The following is a 17,362-nucleotide window of genomic DNA, read 5'->3' on the forward strand; positions in this document are numbered from 1 at the left end:
TGCAACCTTTGGAAATGCATGGGTGTTTTGACTGATTTTACAATATGGAGAGAAATAAATATTTTCATCAATGTGCAGTACTGGTCTTGTGTGGTGTGTTTGGTCAATATATCATATCCTTTACTATAACAATGTCTCTAAAAATCAAATCCAAACTATATCATTAGAAGAATAGAAATATAACAAGTGTTTAAGATTGAGCACAGCAGTGTAAGTGTTTTAAACAGAATCAAATTGTATGAACCATATATGTGCCCAAAATTGTGTTTGTGGATGGGTGAATTGTGTGTAATGTTTTGACAAAATGAGCCTTGTTTTTAAGAGCCGTAAAAAACTGTATTTAACTACATTTTCATTTTCATAAGTGTAACAGTCTAGTCTTGTCACCTTTATTTATATAGCGCTTTATACAATACAGATACAGAATACAGAAGCACGTTTACAGTGATAACAGGAAAATGATGCATTTCGGCTGTTGTTCAGCTGAAGTCAGTTCAGTGTTAATTCAGTTCCGTGGTAGAAAATCATTAATTATTAAATTAGTTAATTTCATCTATAAAGCAGTTCTGCAAAAAAAAAAAGACCATCGTCCAGTTCAGTTCTCATACAACCGCGGCAGTACAGTCAGATCAATAATATTGTTGAATATTAAGTAGCAAAACTGTTCATAAACAGTAGCATTTCCAGTAACAAGCTATTGTTCCAACAAGTAAATTTAAATGTAGGACAAAAAACATGATTAATGGGGGGTACCTGTGGAAAATGTTGCCTATTAGTTATAATATGACATAAACATTAACGTTTAGCAATGCTACATTTCTGTTGTTTGTCACATTATAACTAATAGGCTACATTTTCCACAGCTACCCCCCATTTACCATGTTTCAAATTTCTGATTAGTCTGCCATTTCTATGTGACTCGTGTGTGGCTTATATGAACCCATGGTCTTCAAGCCCAGTTATTTACAATAAAACTGGAGATTGTGGAAATGTATGTGCCTTAAAGATTCAATTAAGTGTCATAGTGTCATGTGCAGCCCTAACACGTTTTTTTTACACAAGTAAACCGTATTTACCATGTTTCACATTTATGATTAATGTGGAATCTGCATGTGACGTGCGGCTTTTGGACCCCTAGCCTTTGACCTCAATTTCCTATAGGGGATCTAGAAATTGTGTTTACCATAATTGTCATGTGATACCAAGTATAAAGCTTTTTAATCTCGTATCATCTTTAAAGACTATAATTTTAACCTAATTATTTTTTTAACACAGTACATTATTTAATTTTTATCAGTATATTGTAGTCTAGCTAACTATTCTGTCAAAAGTATTGCTTATTTGTAGTTTAACTGGTGTAGATTATGAGCAGCCTGTAGCTCATCCAGCTAGAGTTTTAAAGTAACTTCACCAACACAAGTGTCTATCCTGGCAGATACGTAATCAGGAATTCATTTGTTATCTGATCACGCAGTGCAGTCATTTCAATTAAGCTTTAACTTCACCTTTAGTGATTAGTGTGCAGACATATTAAGCATATTTTACATTAGGGGAATTATAAGGTAGTAAATTCTCTCCAAGGAAAAAGGCTGTATTAGTATTCCAGCCACTAGTATAAAGTTACAGGAATATTCTGTCTCGACTGCAGTATGGTCGTAAGTTATTTTTCTGATTGAACCACCGGAGACTTTAAAATGCAATTAACGAACTCAGGGGCATTTTCAATACATTTATACCTCCTTAATCAAAACCATATCCCTGTGTGCATTTACATACACCGTCAAGTTAGCAGTTACAGAATTATACATTCTCAGCAATGTGGAAGCCTTCTGTGACAATTCCATATCCTCTTCACTCACTTTCCTCAATAAGAAGGAAACAATCCTTTCTGCATTTAGATTGCCAGGCTCTTTCTTCATCTTCAATGCCAGTGTCCAGTTCAATGTTAAGAGGTCACAGAGCAGTCCTCCACTGCATCTCAGCTTGATGCGTTATCATTGTGTTAGTGGAGGAGGCTGTGGGAGGCTAACACAGAACACAGAGATTGTAGATCTAGAGGGATGAAAATATTTACAGTTCCTCGCTCAAGATAATAATCTGGGAGGAATTGCAGTGTTTTTTTTTATTATTATTTTCTATATTATTATATATTGCATCGGTACTATTTCTCACAAATAAATGGTGAAATTTCTTAATGTAAAAAAGTAATAAAAGAATCTAAATGGAATCATTCACACTGTGTTTACTATTATTAAAAATATTTTATAATTTTTTTTTTTTAAAGTTGGCATTTGGCATTTCTGTACGTTAGATATGTATAAGTATATCTCCATACTTGTAGCTATATATGTATATATATATATATATATATATATATATATATATATATATATATATATTATTATTATTATTCTTTTTTTTTTAAGATTAAAAATCTGTAGGCAATGCAAATATTAAACTGATAAGATCAGTTGAATGAAATGATAGTCAAAATTTATGTATTTAAATGAGAACACATATTCAAAGGATTATGTTAATTGTATTAATTATGCCTTGATTAAACACTTATTATTAGGCATTGTAGGATTGAAAATAATCCAAGATATTTGAAATGAACAAAGACATTTGCTTTACTGTTTCCACCCCCTCTTTCTACCACAAGGACCATTTTCGAGTTCCTAAAGGCACAGAGGGGCTGATAGTGATCAAGGCCTGTAGGCCAATATGTGTACTTTGGGGGTCGATGAATTGTCACACCTTTAGTAAAATGGGGGATTGCACCTTGCACCAGATTGCACCTTTAGTACAATCTGATTGGTCAGCTTGAATGTCTCACATTTGGGTTTTAGTCACATGGTCAGGGAAAGTATAAAAGAAGATTGTAACTGTTCCTCTGTCTCTTTTTACTCTGGCTTTTTTGATTCTCTGGCCCTTCTTGGCTTTGGGTGTTTCTCTCCCCTCTTCTCTCTCTCTCTCTCTCTGGTAACATTTTATGTGCTAACTAGTTTCGATTTGCTATTAACTTTGAAGTGCTAACTATTGCAATACAATATTGTCACTCTCTATTGCAACGCTCTCCCACATGTTTAGCTATTGTAACTGCGCTTATTTCTGTCGTTGGTATAAGTAGCAGTGGGTGGTAATAGACAAGAAATTTACAGTTTTCTACCATCTTGCTGACAACGTTTCTTTTGTCATTCGGCAGTCTTGCAGCCTGAACTCCTGCAGGAAATCCACCCTTACAGCATGTTAAATGGTTTTGTATTTATACATTTGGAAAATGTATATATGTTTAAAAATACAATTTAATGTTTGGAAATCAGGACCATTAATCCATTTACTTGTGAATATAGAACCAAAGTAGAAAAAACAATCTGGTAGGCTATATATAACAAACTGTAGAGTTTTGTTTGTATTGTGATATAGTCCCTATTTACACTGCTTGAGAACTCTTATCACTGAAGGCTGGAAGAAGCCTTATCTATCTGCTCACTTCTACAATTTTTTTTTTTTTTTTTTTTTTGTGGTACAAAAAAAAGAGCAAAAGCACCCTCAGATGTAAGATTAAAGTGCCGCTGTTATATGATTCTTGCTCAGTTGAAAAACTTTTTTTTTAAATTAAGGGGAAAAAAGACAGAGGACCCTTGAGATTTAGAACTCGATTGAACGCAGTGATGTAATCTTTAATATTCACCTCACAGAGTGAGAATCCCCCCCCTCCCCATGTAATGAAATGTATTTGCTCTGAGAAATGAGTGTATAGCACAGAAGCACAGAATCTGAAAACAACACAACACACAGGGATTATTTGTTCTCCGAGGTGCTAATGCTTTCTGAAAGTTTAATAATAGTCACACGGATAGAAATCTCAGTTAGGAAATAAGCTTTTGCAGTGGCTAACCTATTATACCCTGTCTTTTAACTTCTGCTTTCACACCAGATCAAGTGTTCTCCGCGGGTCAAACTAGGGCTATCAGGTGAAATTAATGATGCAGGCAATAATTTTTTTCCCCTTTTATTTTCTCTGTTCTCCCCTGTTTTAATGGAAGTGTGCAGTTATGGTCACACAGAGTGCATATCATTTATGGCCTCATTTAGCCACACATCACAAGCCTTTTTCACTCTGGGTTTTTCATCTTCCCTCTGTGACTCAGACATTGCCCAGCAAACCTTTGACTACTCTACATCCCCAGCTGATTTATTGATGAAAATCGATCATTGAACTAATTCATGGCGTATATTCTGCCATAAAAGCAGCGTGGCTCGGCTGTGTAAGAAATCACAATTATGTGATATATGCAGAACATCACAATAGTAGAATATCCAGAGCTGCATGGTGGGTTATTCACCTATAAACCATGCTCTATTTACATATTTGTGTGTTTACTACATTGTAGTAGTAAATGCATTGTCTGTAAAAGGTCATATATTGGTTCAAAAGATTTAGTGTGATTTATTCAGGTTTCTCAGGTCATAATCCTGTCCTTTTGTCTTTGAAGAAAGCCTTGAACTTCAGTAGGCTTCAAGAGTGATCTATATTTCCGTCTGTTCTTATTCTTTTCTTCTGCATGCTGTGAAACATATTGTTTGAGAATTAAAGATTAAACATTTTGGTATGTAATTTTAAAAGGATAATCATTGTGCCAATCAGTAGCCCTTGAATAAGGAATAATTATTTAAATCTTGGCAGACGCACCATGCGGCAAATTTTTTCAGCGCACTATGTGACAGCTGTGGCACTTCTTTTTATGACAGTTAGACATGATCATCTAGAGGTGTAATTTTCGTTTAGTATTCAAGGGGACCTGGGTTAAAATCCTTATTTAATACAGACACACGCACACGTTTTATGTTTCATGGGAACTTTCCATAGACATAAGGATTTTTATACTGTACAAGCTGTATATTTTATCCCCTTACACTAACCCTATGCCTAACCCTACCCATCACTGAAAACTTTCTGCATTTTCAAAACACATCACTTAGTATGATTTATAAGCTGTTTTCCTCATGGGGACCATAGAATGTCCCACAAGGATTTCAGATATTGCCATCTTTGTGGGGACATTTTGTTCCCATAATGTAGGGTTAACTGGGACACACACACACACAGACACACACAAACATAATGACAGAATGTTTTCATCATTGTATGGACATTTTGATCTCCTTTTGTGTTTTATAGGGAATAAAGTCATCTTACCCTTAACGTAAAATAGGCTGATAATATATATAATCATTTAAATATTATTCCAAAATTGCGTTTTCACTGTAAAAATTACCATATGTCAAATTATATATATATATATATATATATATATATATATATATATATATATATATATATATATATATATATATATATATTTATTTATTTATTTATTTATAATTATTATTCTTTTTTTTTAAGCAAGATCATTATTTATTGATGCTCACACAGTTGCTTCATGGATTCTATGGATTCTGTCGCTTATATAAAGTGATGAATGGACTTTGTGCACAAAAACGGCATCACCTTATGTCTTTTGTAAGCGTTTTTTTTATTATTGGAGGCTGTTCTGTGTGGTCATTCAGCAAAACATGCAGCGATAGTGAGATTCCCTGGGCGGTGAGCGTGCGCTGAGTTCCTGTGCAGCTCACACTGCTGTTTCAAACACGCGATCGACTGAGCAAATGGCATTTTCACACAAGGCTGACATTTAAACACTTAGGTGGTCTTGTGTTTTCAAAATGGAGAATTTTGTAAAAGGCGATGAGTTTGGAACACTGATAATATTTTACTTATAGTGGACCTAAACCCTGTAAATATGGACATACAGTATGAAATAATAGTTAGAAAAATCTTTTTTTTATTTAAATGGATCAGTTTATTGAATACTACAAAAAATGTAAAAAAAGTTTGCAAATGTGCTTTTTGTTGGCTATCATGTTTTATTGCACATAGGAGAATATGGAGCTCATGCTTGAGGAGGAAAAAAATAATCCAATTTGGTGCATTTGCTGATATTTATATGGCCAAAAAGTAAGATAAAATTTTGATAGATTGTATAAATCAATGAGATATTTATTAAAATATATCAGGCTACTTACATAAAATACATATAAACATCATTTGTCACTCTACAGTATATCTCACAATAATATGTCTTAGTAAGATGATATTTAAATGCAGTTTTATGATCAAAGCTCTGTAGTTTTTATTGTGGGGGCAAAAACATATAATGCAATGCAATGTAATGATGATTGAGATATGTACAAATATATGTTGTTCAAAATCCTGATGTATTATTTGATACATTTTAACACAATTTTTCTAAATAAAAAAAGATTGGGGTGGTAGTGGCGCAGTGGATAAGACACATGCCTTTGGTGTGAGAGACCCGGGTTCGAATCCACTGTGAGACACCAATGTGTCCCTGAGCAAGACACTTAACCCCTAGTTGCTCCAGAGGCGTGCGACCTCTGACATATATAGCAATTGTAAGTCGCTTTGGATAAAAAGCGTCAGCTAAATGAATAAATGTAAATGTAAAAAGATGTATGAATATTCAAGTAAACTTAAGTTGCTTCAGTACAGTAAGTATTAATCTTGAAATATTACTAACAATAATTATTCTTATATCTACTTTATAAAAATCAGTAAAGATTTCACTGCAAAAAGACACATCATCCACAACCTGAAGCTGCCTTTTTTTTTTTTTTACATACTAAAATGTGTTTTACTTATTAAAAAAGTACACAAGTAAACAATCAGATGACAGAAGGCATGTAGTAGATTGTGTACAATGGGTTTTTCATCAAAGTTTTGATTGTTCATAATTTAGAGGTATTTTTGCTCTTTAAATACGATACAGTAGGCTTTATAGGGTTAATTATCAAAGGTTAAAATCTCTTAAAATGTAACATAAAACTGTAATGCAGTCAACAAAGCTGGTACTTAAATCAATTAATATCAATCAATGCCATTATATAAAAAGACATAAAATAACTATAAAAAAATCTTCTTTATTTCTTATGTAGTATCACTTCTGTACTGTATATTTATTCATTTTACCAGTTTTCACTAGTTAGCTCCTTTGGCTCTTGTGTAGGATTCGGTTAGCTAGAGATTCAGCAAAAAAAATTGCTCTGCCATCTCATCACTGTCTTTGCTTTTGCTGGATGCATATATATTCCCCTCACAATTCTCGTGTCCCTGCTGTGCTCAGGTTCTTGTCGAACACTTCGTTCATGGGGCTGACAGGCCCGGTGCGAGTACAGCGCTCACTCTCCAGGGTCCTTACCTCCCAGCGCTTTCACATATGGAGCCTACAGCGGGACCCTCTGGGCCAGCCAAGTTGGGTGACCGTGGCAAGCTGGCAGTCGGGCCGTCTGGAATTAGAGGAACAGAGCTTGTGGCCAGGCATGAGCCAGCACCACCGGGAGGGCGGCCCAGGGATTAGGCTCGGCGGACGCTGGCAGGCAGGACTCCCAGTGGCAGGGAGCAGATTGCGGGTCGTGACCTTGGTCGAGCACCCGTTTGTGTTCACACGGGAGGTGGACGAGGAGGGCCAATGTCCAGCAGGTCAGCTGTGCCTTGACCCTCAAACCAACAGCTCTGAAGTCCTCAACCAGCTGTTCAGAGAGCTGGAGCAAACCAACAGCAGTTCACTGCCAACTGACATGCGGAAATGCTGCTATGGATACTGCATTGATCTGCTAGAGAAGTTAGCCGAGGACATGCACTTCGAGTTTGACCTCTACATCGTAGGCGATGGGAAGTACGGGGCGTGGAAAGGGGGTAGATGGACTGGTCTGGTGGGCGACCTGCTCAGTGGCGTGGCTGACATGGCCTTCGCCAGCTTTAGCATCAACTCAGCTCGAAGCCGAGTGATAGACTTCACCAGCCCCTTCTTCTCCACCAGTCTAGGGATCCTGGTGCGCAGCAAGGACACAGCTGCACCCATCGGTGCTTTCATGTGGCCGCTTCACTGGTCCATGTGGGTGGGTATCTTTGTGGCACTGCACATCACAGCTCTTTTCATCACCCTATATGAGTGGAACAGTCCGTTTGGCATGACCCCGCATGGACGCAACCGCATTAGGGTCTTCTCTTACTCGTCTGCCCTGAACCTCTGCTACGCCATTCTGTTCGGCCGGACCGTTGCCAGTAAAACTCCAAAGTGCTGGACGGGCCGCTTCCTCATGAATCTTTGGGCCATATTTTGCCTGCTGGTTCTGTCCAGTTACACGGCCAACCTAGCAGCTGTCATGGTGGGGGAGAAGACCTTTGAGGAGGTGTCAGGGATTCATGATGTCAAGGTAAAACACTGCATTTCATCTTGAATTACTAAAGAAATATACAAACATATTTGATGTAATATTGTGAAATATTACTATAATTTTTAATCATTGTTTTCTATTTTAAAATATTTAACAAAATAATTTATTCCTTTGATGGCAAAGCTGAATTTTCAACATCATTACTCCAGTCTTCATAGTCACATGATCCTTCAGAAATCATTATAATATGCAGATTTTATGTGCAAGAAGCATTTCTTATTATTATCGATGTTGAAAACAGTTGTTCTGCTTAACGTTGTTGATGAAACCATGAAGATGTTTTGATTAACAGAACATTTGAACAGTACACACATATCTTTTGTTGATTGACTAAAACTGTGCTGTAGTATGTCTTAATGTGTATCCCTTAAAATTAGAGATCTTGATACTTTTAACATAATATGGTGAATGTCAATTGAAAAACAGTTTTTTTTACAATTGTACATGCACATGTCGAAAAAACTATAGTAATACCACGGTGCATTTTAGTACTATTTTTGGAAATGATGGGATTATGTTTTCAACCCTTTTTCACTCAGTCAGTTCACATTGCTTTTTTCAAGCTCCATCACCCGTCTCTGGGGTTTCGCTTCGGCACAGTTCGAGAAAGCAGTGCTGAGGACTATGTGAAAAAGAGCTTTCCTGAGATGTACGAGTACATGAGGCGCTTCAACAAGCCCACCACTCCGGATGGAGTATCTACACTCAAGTAAGTGTTTGAACCAGGAGAGAAGAGACAAAACATAGCATAACATAACTTGGGCATACCAGTGGTGGAAAGTCCAATGAAAAGGTAACAGTAAGAGAAAACAAGAGAGTGGTTGTGAAATAATCAAGCTGAATTTCTGTGCAGCCTTGAATGAAAAACACTTGCAATAAAGTGTATTTAGAAAGCTATCATGATAAAGACTCGCACTCACATAGACACATTTATATTCTGTTAAGGCAATACAATCAAGTGGTGTTGAGCAAAACAAATAAGGCTTTCAAAGGAGATGGGCATCTTGGAAAAAGCCTGAAGGGAGTTGAGCTCAGAAATGGCACAGTGCTGATGGAGACACTGCAATAAGAGGGCAACATGTCAGTACTTACAACCTCAAAAGCTCTTGACACTCCTGTGGGTCTGCTTTGTATGACGCAGAGTTAAAATCATTTCTTTTTCATGAGGAATTATGCACACCATCCAGCTCACTTGATTTAAACCGACGGAGTTGATAGCAACAAGTGTCAGCTCTCCAGGCTTTCTGTCTGTTTTCTCGCTTTCCATTCATCCTTGAAAGAACAGACTCCAAGGAGAGAAGAGAGGCAGTCACTCTCAAGTCAAATCCAAACTTGCTGAATGAGGCTAAAGGTTCTCTTCAGAGACGAGCGTATGCTTACAGGCGTGCACAAACACACGCACACAGCGATTCATCCTCAGATTCAGGCTCCCACATAGTGCAGCATTTACTTTGTACTTTCTGTCTTTATGATTGATGCCAGTTTTCTTCCATGTCAGAAATCCTTCTGTTCGATTCACAGGAGACACCTTACATGGTCAGCATTTTAGAGTTGAGATCGCTGCCATAGTTGGGAGCCATCCTTTTTTAGGACAAGCATCCGGATAGATTTTTTCTTTTCTTTAAAAGACGTTGTGTAAGAGTCTTAGTTTGATCCTGCAAAATTTTCCTGCACTTTATTTTCTGTCGCACTTGAGGTAAAATGGAGGTCAGCTGATATGCAAGCATTGCCTCACACTATTCATTGACAATTCAGCATTTCTTAAGACATAAACAGCAAACCATAAATTACATCACACTTTTCAGGGCTTTTGTTTTTAATAAATAATAAATAACAAATACTGCATTAAAAAAATGGAAATATCCACATCCTCAGGTCAGAGTTCACCATACTTGAATTCCCTGACGTATCTAAAATGCAAAAAATGTCTTTGACTATAGCTACATGAGACAGATTGTGGAGTTATTATAATATATATATGAAGACTTTGGATGCAAAAGCCTCTAAGTCCGTCTAAAGATTTGTTTAATATGAACATTTTTATCAGGCTGAGGCTCCTATGTATAGGTTTCTACCCAAGTACCGGCATTTCTGAATGGGCTGAGGCTGGGATTTAGTGAGTTTGAAGTGAAAGTATTTGATGAACGTATACTATGGGCGGAGAGCATTCACTCAATATTATTATCTCATTTTTGACAGCGGTGGCTTTTAGAGGCTTTTGCATCAGAGGTCTTCATATATTCTTTCATTTTAGGGTGATGTAATGTAATCCATGCTGGGTTTTTGTAATTGGCTTTGTTAAGCAGTTGGCTTTATTAGGCAGTGTTATTAGTGAAAGCAGCTTGTATTTATTTCGCCACCCATATTGATAAGTTCCACTATAAACCTCTTTGTGGAGAAAATCTTTTGCAATGTACTACTCAAAAATTGTTTGAAAAAATATACACACACAGTATGCAAAATAGCACTTTCTACTCAGTAAATCTAACTAAATCCTGAAGATTTAAGCAGTTTATAGCTACAGGGTTTGGTCCGGGCTTGTTGTAATCAACTTTTAAAGTCATTTAAAGTCAACAGTAATTAATTTGCATAAGTTTGGCTGGCGGTGTGTTTTGTTTGGCTCTGACTATCCTCCTCTGTATGTTGAAGGACAGATCCCCCTCAGCTAGATGCCTTCATCATGGATAAGGCTTTGCTGGACTATGAGGTGTCAATAGATGCAGACTGCAAACTCCTGACTGTAGGAAAACCATTTGCTATTGAAGGTAAGGACTATTGTGCCACTGAGCAAATTGCTGTCATTGAGAAGGCTAGCACCTTTGGCCATGTCACATTGAATTATATTAGCTTGCAATACAAAAGCCTGTGAAGTTCTTCTTTAAAAAGGCACAAGGTGTTTCTAACACTTTTTACAGATACATTAGAATTCCATCCCACATTAAGACCCATCCATGAATTCACCTCAAGGCTGTTGTAATTACCCTCCAAATTGAAGCAAGTCAAGTTTGACACATGTCATTTCATAAGCGAAAGCTATTACAGGGTGTAGATGGGTTTCATGGCAGTCACCCAGGCATGTCCGCACCTCTCATCCGGAAGTTATCTCCTGCTGCATGCATAGGAATTTTCGCTGCTATCTGCCAAAAGCTTTCCTCACGCCTCAAAGTCAGCTTTTTATTAGATGGATGATCAAGACTAAACCATCACTATCACGTCTTCTGGCCCGAAATGGACAGCTCCGTCAGGGTCTGTAAACCCTGTAAACAGTGTGGTGCATAATCAAACCATGTAGGTGAAAGACTGGAGTCAGGTATCCAAGGTTGTCACAATAAAGAAGAGTGTTCAATTGCAAATTAGTTTTTGCTGCATCTTTGTGAATTGTGAAATTCCACTGTCTGTCTGTCTGTCTGTCTGTCTGTCTATCTATCTATCTATCTATCTATCTATCTCTGTATCTCTGTCTGTCTGTCTGTCTGTCTGTCTGTCTGTCTGTCTATCTATCTATCTATCTATCTATCTATCTATCTATCTATCTATCTATCTATCTATCTATCTCTGTATCTCTGTCTGTCTGTCTGTCTGTCTGTCTGTCTGTCTGTCTATCTATCTATCTATCTATCTATCTATCTATCTATCTCTGTCTGTCTGTCTGTTTGTCTGTCTATCTATCTATCTATCTATCTATCTATCTATCTATCTATCTATCTATCTATCTATCTATCTATCTATCTATCTATCTATCTATCTACTGTCTGTCTGTCTGTCTATCTCTGTCTGTCTGTCTGTTTGTCTGTCTGTCTGTCTGTCTATCTATCTATCTATCTATCTATCTATCTATCTATCTATCTATCTATCTATCTCTGTCTGTCTGTCTGTCTGTCTGTCTGTCCATCTATCTATCTCTCTATCTATCTATTTATCTATCTATCTATCTATCTATCTATCTATCTATCTATCTATCTATCTATCTATCTATCTATCTATCTATCTCTGTCTGTCTGTCTGTCTGTCTCTCTATATATCCTATGTCTGTCTGTCTGTCTATCTATCTATCTATCTATCTATCTATGTCTGTCTGTCTCTCTGTCTATCATCTGTCTGTCTGTCTATCTATCTATCTATCTATGTCTGTCTGTCTCTCTGTCTATCATCTGTCTGTCTGTCTATCTATCTATCTATCTATCTATATGTCTGTCTGTCTGTCTGTCTGTCTGTTTGTCTCTCTGTCTGTCCATCTATCTATCTATCTATCTGTTTGTCTATGTCTGTCTATCTATGTCTATCTGTCTGTCTGTCTTTAATATTAATATAAATTGTATATATGGATATAGACAGATACAATTATATATAATTTGTAATTAGTTTAAATTGAATTTCTGTATTTTAAAATATTTATTTTAACATCTGTAAAATCTAACATTTAATTATCTGTATGTCTCTCTGTCTGTATATAATTATATTTATAGATTTTTTTTTTCTTCATATAGTTTTATTTCATTTGGTTTCCAATTCTTGTCATTATTTGGTACTGAATGATGGTACTTTTGAGGTCCCCTACAGGCATCAGTTCAATACACAGGCTTTGCTCAAATTGAATGAACACCCTTCAGTAGAACCGTCTCTTCAGAGTGGACCATGTCCTTTTAACACTAGTGGAAAATCCCTTATTGTATTAGTTTGTGCACTGCACACTTTATGACTGCCTGGATCCACTCCATTAAGAATATTCCAGCAGCCCGCCGGTGCCCCCTCTTCAAAGAGTTCAACAGCACACATTTATTGGTTGTAGAGGGCTGAGTAACAAAATACAGCAGTGAAACACAGTAGGAGAGGACAGACGTTTATCAGAATTCAAGGGATGTAGTGCCACGTGCTGAAAGGAGATTGGGGGGGGATTGCTTGCAAGTTGCCAGGAGTGATGTGTGGGTTGCCGGTGAGGTGAGGGCTTTGATGAAATTTGTGGATGTCAGAGTTGCGCTCGTATCTCTCCGGCTGCCTGGCTGCAGAGACGCCGCAATGACAGATGGTACATTGGCACGGGTTGCCAAAGATTCATGATTGTTCCTTCTCAAGGTTTTCTGACATATCAATAATAGAATTATCAATTCACACTAGAATGTGGATGGTCTCTTTAACAAAACCCCACAATGATCATTGGACTGGCTGTGCTGTATGTATAAAGTTATTTATTTGTCTAGATTATCAAAACATGTTTGTCTAAAGAGTACCTTCAAGAGTACCTTGTCACTTTTTTAATATTAATAGGATCAAGAAATTAATGTTTTACAATAAGGTTCACTTTGTTAATGTTATTTAATGCATTACGCATCGCCTTGTAAACAATTTGTGCACTTAAAGGTACACAATGTAACTTTTGGTCCTCTAAAAACAAAACTGCATGCATTTTGCGGAAGAACATTGTTTTGGCTGTGCTTTGGCTTTACATGACTGTGCGGATGAATATGGTTATCCTACTGCTCAGAAAACATTCACTACTAGGCTTGAGAGATATAACCAGTTTAGATAGAAAGGATCTTAAGCTGACTACCTGAAGACGTTACTGTAGCTATACCCATTAATAGATACAGTACTTCCTTGAAAATAAATTCCAGCACAGCGCTACAACAACCATAATGAAAGACACAATATAAAATGTTTTACAATGAACTCTGTTAGAGAGCTGCATATGGCAAAATACCTTACTCACCTTTGAGTAATAAACGCCATCTCTGCATCACTTTACAACATTTCAAATCCCTCAGTTCTCGCCTTCTCCGAAAAGTCAAGCCAATATTGATTCTCGTTTTATTACGAGCTCTGTCGCATTCTCTTTTTGCCAGCAGACTCTCCTCTGTTTGGCTTAAAAAAAAAAACAGGTGTTTCCCCGAAAGTTCAAGATTTAGCTGCTCCATGTACTTAAAAAACTTAAATGTATACTTAAAAAACATATTAATGAAATAAAAGGCCACTTACAGTAAGCTTACTTATAGTATACTTTCATGTCATGCTTTAAAGAAGTACACTTATTTTTATGTGATGACTAAAATATCATGATTGTTCCTTCTCAAGCCTCTCTGACAATGAGTAATAGAGGTATCAGTTCACTCTAGAATGTGAATGTGTTCTCTTTAACAAAATCCTGCTAAGCTGAGCTGAGCTGTATGTGTAAATTGTTGTTTTGATATTCTTTGTCCTCTCAGGTTACGGGATTGGGCTACCCCAGAACTCCCCTCTCACCCGAAACGTGTCTGAATACGTCAGCCGCTACAAGTCTGACGGTTACATGGACATGCTGCACGACAAGTGGTATAAAGTGGTTCCCTGTGGGAAGAGGGTTTTTGCTGTGACAGAGGTGAGCCATCAAAAAAGAAAGGCTGAGAGTGTGCGGTACAGTATATGTGTGCGTGTCTGTTCTTGTTTCAAGCCCTTCTGCCCTTGACCAAGTTCCTCTATGAATTCGACAGGCTCTTGAAAAATCCTTTTGTTTGGAATTACTGTCTCCTGCAGTTTTATAGCCGTTCTGTCAGAGCGACGCCGGGCCACCACAATCCATTTTCATTCCCAAGGGCTCCACGTCAGCCGTACCGCCCCACACACCTGAGGCTCTGAGTAGCAGAAGCCAGCGCACTCCATCAATGGAGTCTCAGTCAATAACCTCCCAGGAGTTGTAGCACTCCTGTAAGACATTGTCTTGTACAGTCTGGCTTCATTACCTAGCTGTGGTTATGAATGGGGAACTTCATGAGCACAAGCAATGACATTTGTTTTCGGCCCCTGTGCCAGCTGGAACTCATCTCACGCTCTCCCTCTCTCTTGCACTGGAGCCAAGCTGTCCTGTCGCCACAGACACAATGTTGTAAAACCACTACTTTGCTGTGCAATAAATTCTGCAAACAAGCGTAAAGGATCGACTGTGGGGTCCTCGCAATCAGTCGTCCTCTTTGAATGTTTATTCTAGAGCGTTTTATAGAAGCAGTTTCAAATGCAAAAAGCAGCATTTTATTTCCTCAACGTAATGCCAGATACGAAGATGCGGGGATGAAAGCGATGGGGAATTTAAAGCAACAATCCAACATTAAGTGCTGCATCTGGCATGTTCTCAAAATAAATGAATAATTAAATTATGAATTAAAAAAATGCCAGTATTTGTACCTAAATAATATTTGTTGTTCATATTTGAAACACTACTTCTGTATTTGGGCCAACAGTGTATAAAGCCAAACACAAATAAATATTTTTGTCTAAAAGAGTAACTTCAAAGCTTTATGTGGGAGTATTGTTACTTTTTAATATTAGCAGGATTATCGGTATAATTCTTTTTTTTTAAAGCATTAAAGCATAAAAAAATAATTTGCCAGCCACCGCCAGCATTTTTGATAATTTTCATTAAATTTACATGGCCCCCAGAATATTTTGTTGTATAAATATCTGAAGATGTAATATATCAATAGAAAGAAAAGAGCCTCTGCTTTAAAAAGAAAAAAAAGAAAAAATTTTATTCATGCATTCTTTATTTATCAACACTTGAATGTGGGTAAAAAAAATAAAATAAAATAAAAAGCAACACTTTGAACAAAAAACTGAGAAAATCTCATTATACACCATGGTGGGGAAGAATTGTTTCATAAATTATGGAAAATTCCATCAATGGCAGGGAAAGAGTTAATGGATTAGTTATCCCCTTGTGAAAAATAAGTGCACTTAATTGTATTGAATGTGCAATTGAAGTGTATATCTTTAAAAAATAGATATACTAATATATTAGTAATAATATTACTATAATAATATATTAATAAATAAAAGACCATTTAAGTTTGCTTAAGAAACATAGTCATGAAAGTGTTGTAGTCTCATCTTTAAGAAGTGCACTTCCTAATAATGTCAAATTCATTTTACTTTAAAGTATATTTTAAATCATTATGTTGTAATAATCTTTTGTCATGTTTTAAAGTACAATATTTTGATGTGTTGACTAATACTGTACTATAGCAGTAGAGTAGAATAGAGGCTACTTGATTATAATTTTATTTGTAGCGTGCTATCCAATATTACATTTAAGGCTAATATATTTTAAATGTACTAAATTACAGATTCATCATTACAGTTTGTAATTACAAATATATTTACATACATGACGTTTCAATAGAAATTAAGTTAAAGTATATTTTAGTTTACCATAAATGCTTGTCGCTATGTTCAGCAGTACACTTTAACCAGACAATAGAAGTAATAATGAAATTACATATAAAGATGTACTCGAGTCCTACTTAAGTGGGTAAAAAATACTCTAAAGTTGATCTAATAGCATTTAATATAAATTTAGACAATTATACATTTTCGTTTTACATTGTTCACACGTAAATATATTCTTTTAAAATGTATTATTTCTGTTATTAGAACTCTTTTGAGTATTAACATTTAAATCCATAACTAATCTTAAAAGATAGAGACAGACAGATAGACAGATAGATAGATAGATAGATAGATAGATAGATAGATAGATAGATAGATAGATAGATAGATAGATAAATAGAAATTAGATTTGTTACAATAGTAGCACCCACATTCAGTCCTCACACACAGACATCATCAATCTATCTACTTAACAACATTCATAAAACAAAACTTTCACTAAAACATACTATACCCTATAACATATTAACTAAAACATACTATATCCTAATGATAATACTAAAAACAAATACACAAACAAATACATAATAAATACACAATACTTTGGACATAGGTAAATAAAATATAAAAATAAATAAATAAATATAAATCAGACATCAGAATCAGTTATTAGTTATTGCACATTAAAGAGCCTAATAGCAGCAGGCAGGAATGACTTCAGTTTAACATTTTGGTGGAATCACCCTGCCACTGAATGTGCTCTGCCGAAACACCTCTAAGGCATGTAGTGGGTGCATATCATTGTTCATGATATTGTTTATTTTTCTCAACATCCTCACCTCCTCCACTTGCTCAACCCAGCCCTGTGTGATGCCAATGATGGAGCTTGCCTTTTTAATCAGTTTAT

At 36.3% G+C, this 17,362-nt stretch overlaps 1 protein-coding gene across 1 annotated transcript in view; it reads left to right on the forward strand.

The window, feature by feature from the left end:
- Positions 1–17,362, forward strand: part of grin3ba (glutamate receptor, ionotropic, N-methyl-D-aspartate 3Ba) — a 53,845-nt gene that overhangs the window by 24,000 nt on the left and 12,483 nt on the right. Inside the window, exons 3-6 of the mRNA XM_082171989.1 lie at positions 7,209–8,301; positions 8,886–9,031; positions 10,972–11,087; positions 14,523–14,674. Of these exons, the coding sequence (XP_082028115.1) occupies positions 7,209–8,301; positions 8,886–9,031; positions 10,972–11,087; positions 14,523–14,674 (1,507 nt within the window). The remainder of the gene's footprint in view (positions 1–7,208; positions 8,302–8,885; positions 9,032–10,971; positions 11,088–14,522; positions 14,675–17,362) is intronic.

Source organism: Leuciscus leuciscus (genome assembly GCF_965113295.1).
Source record: "Leuciscus leuciscus genome assembly, chromosome: 6".
In the NCBI taxonomy this organism is placed as follows: domain Eukaryota; kingdom Metazoa; phylum Chordata; class Actinopteri; order Cypriniformes; family Leuciscidae; genus Leuciscus; species Leuciscus leuciscus.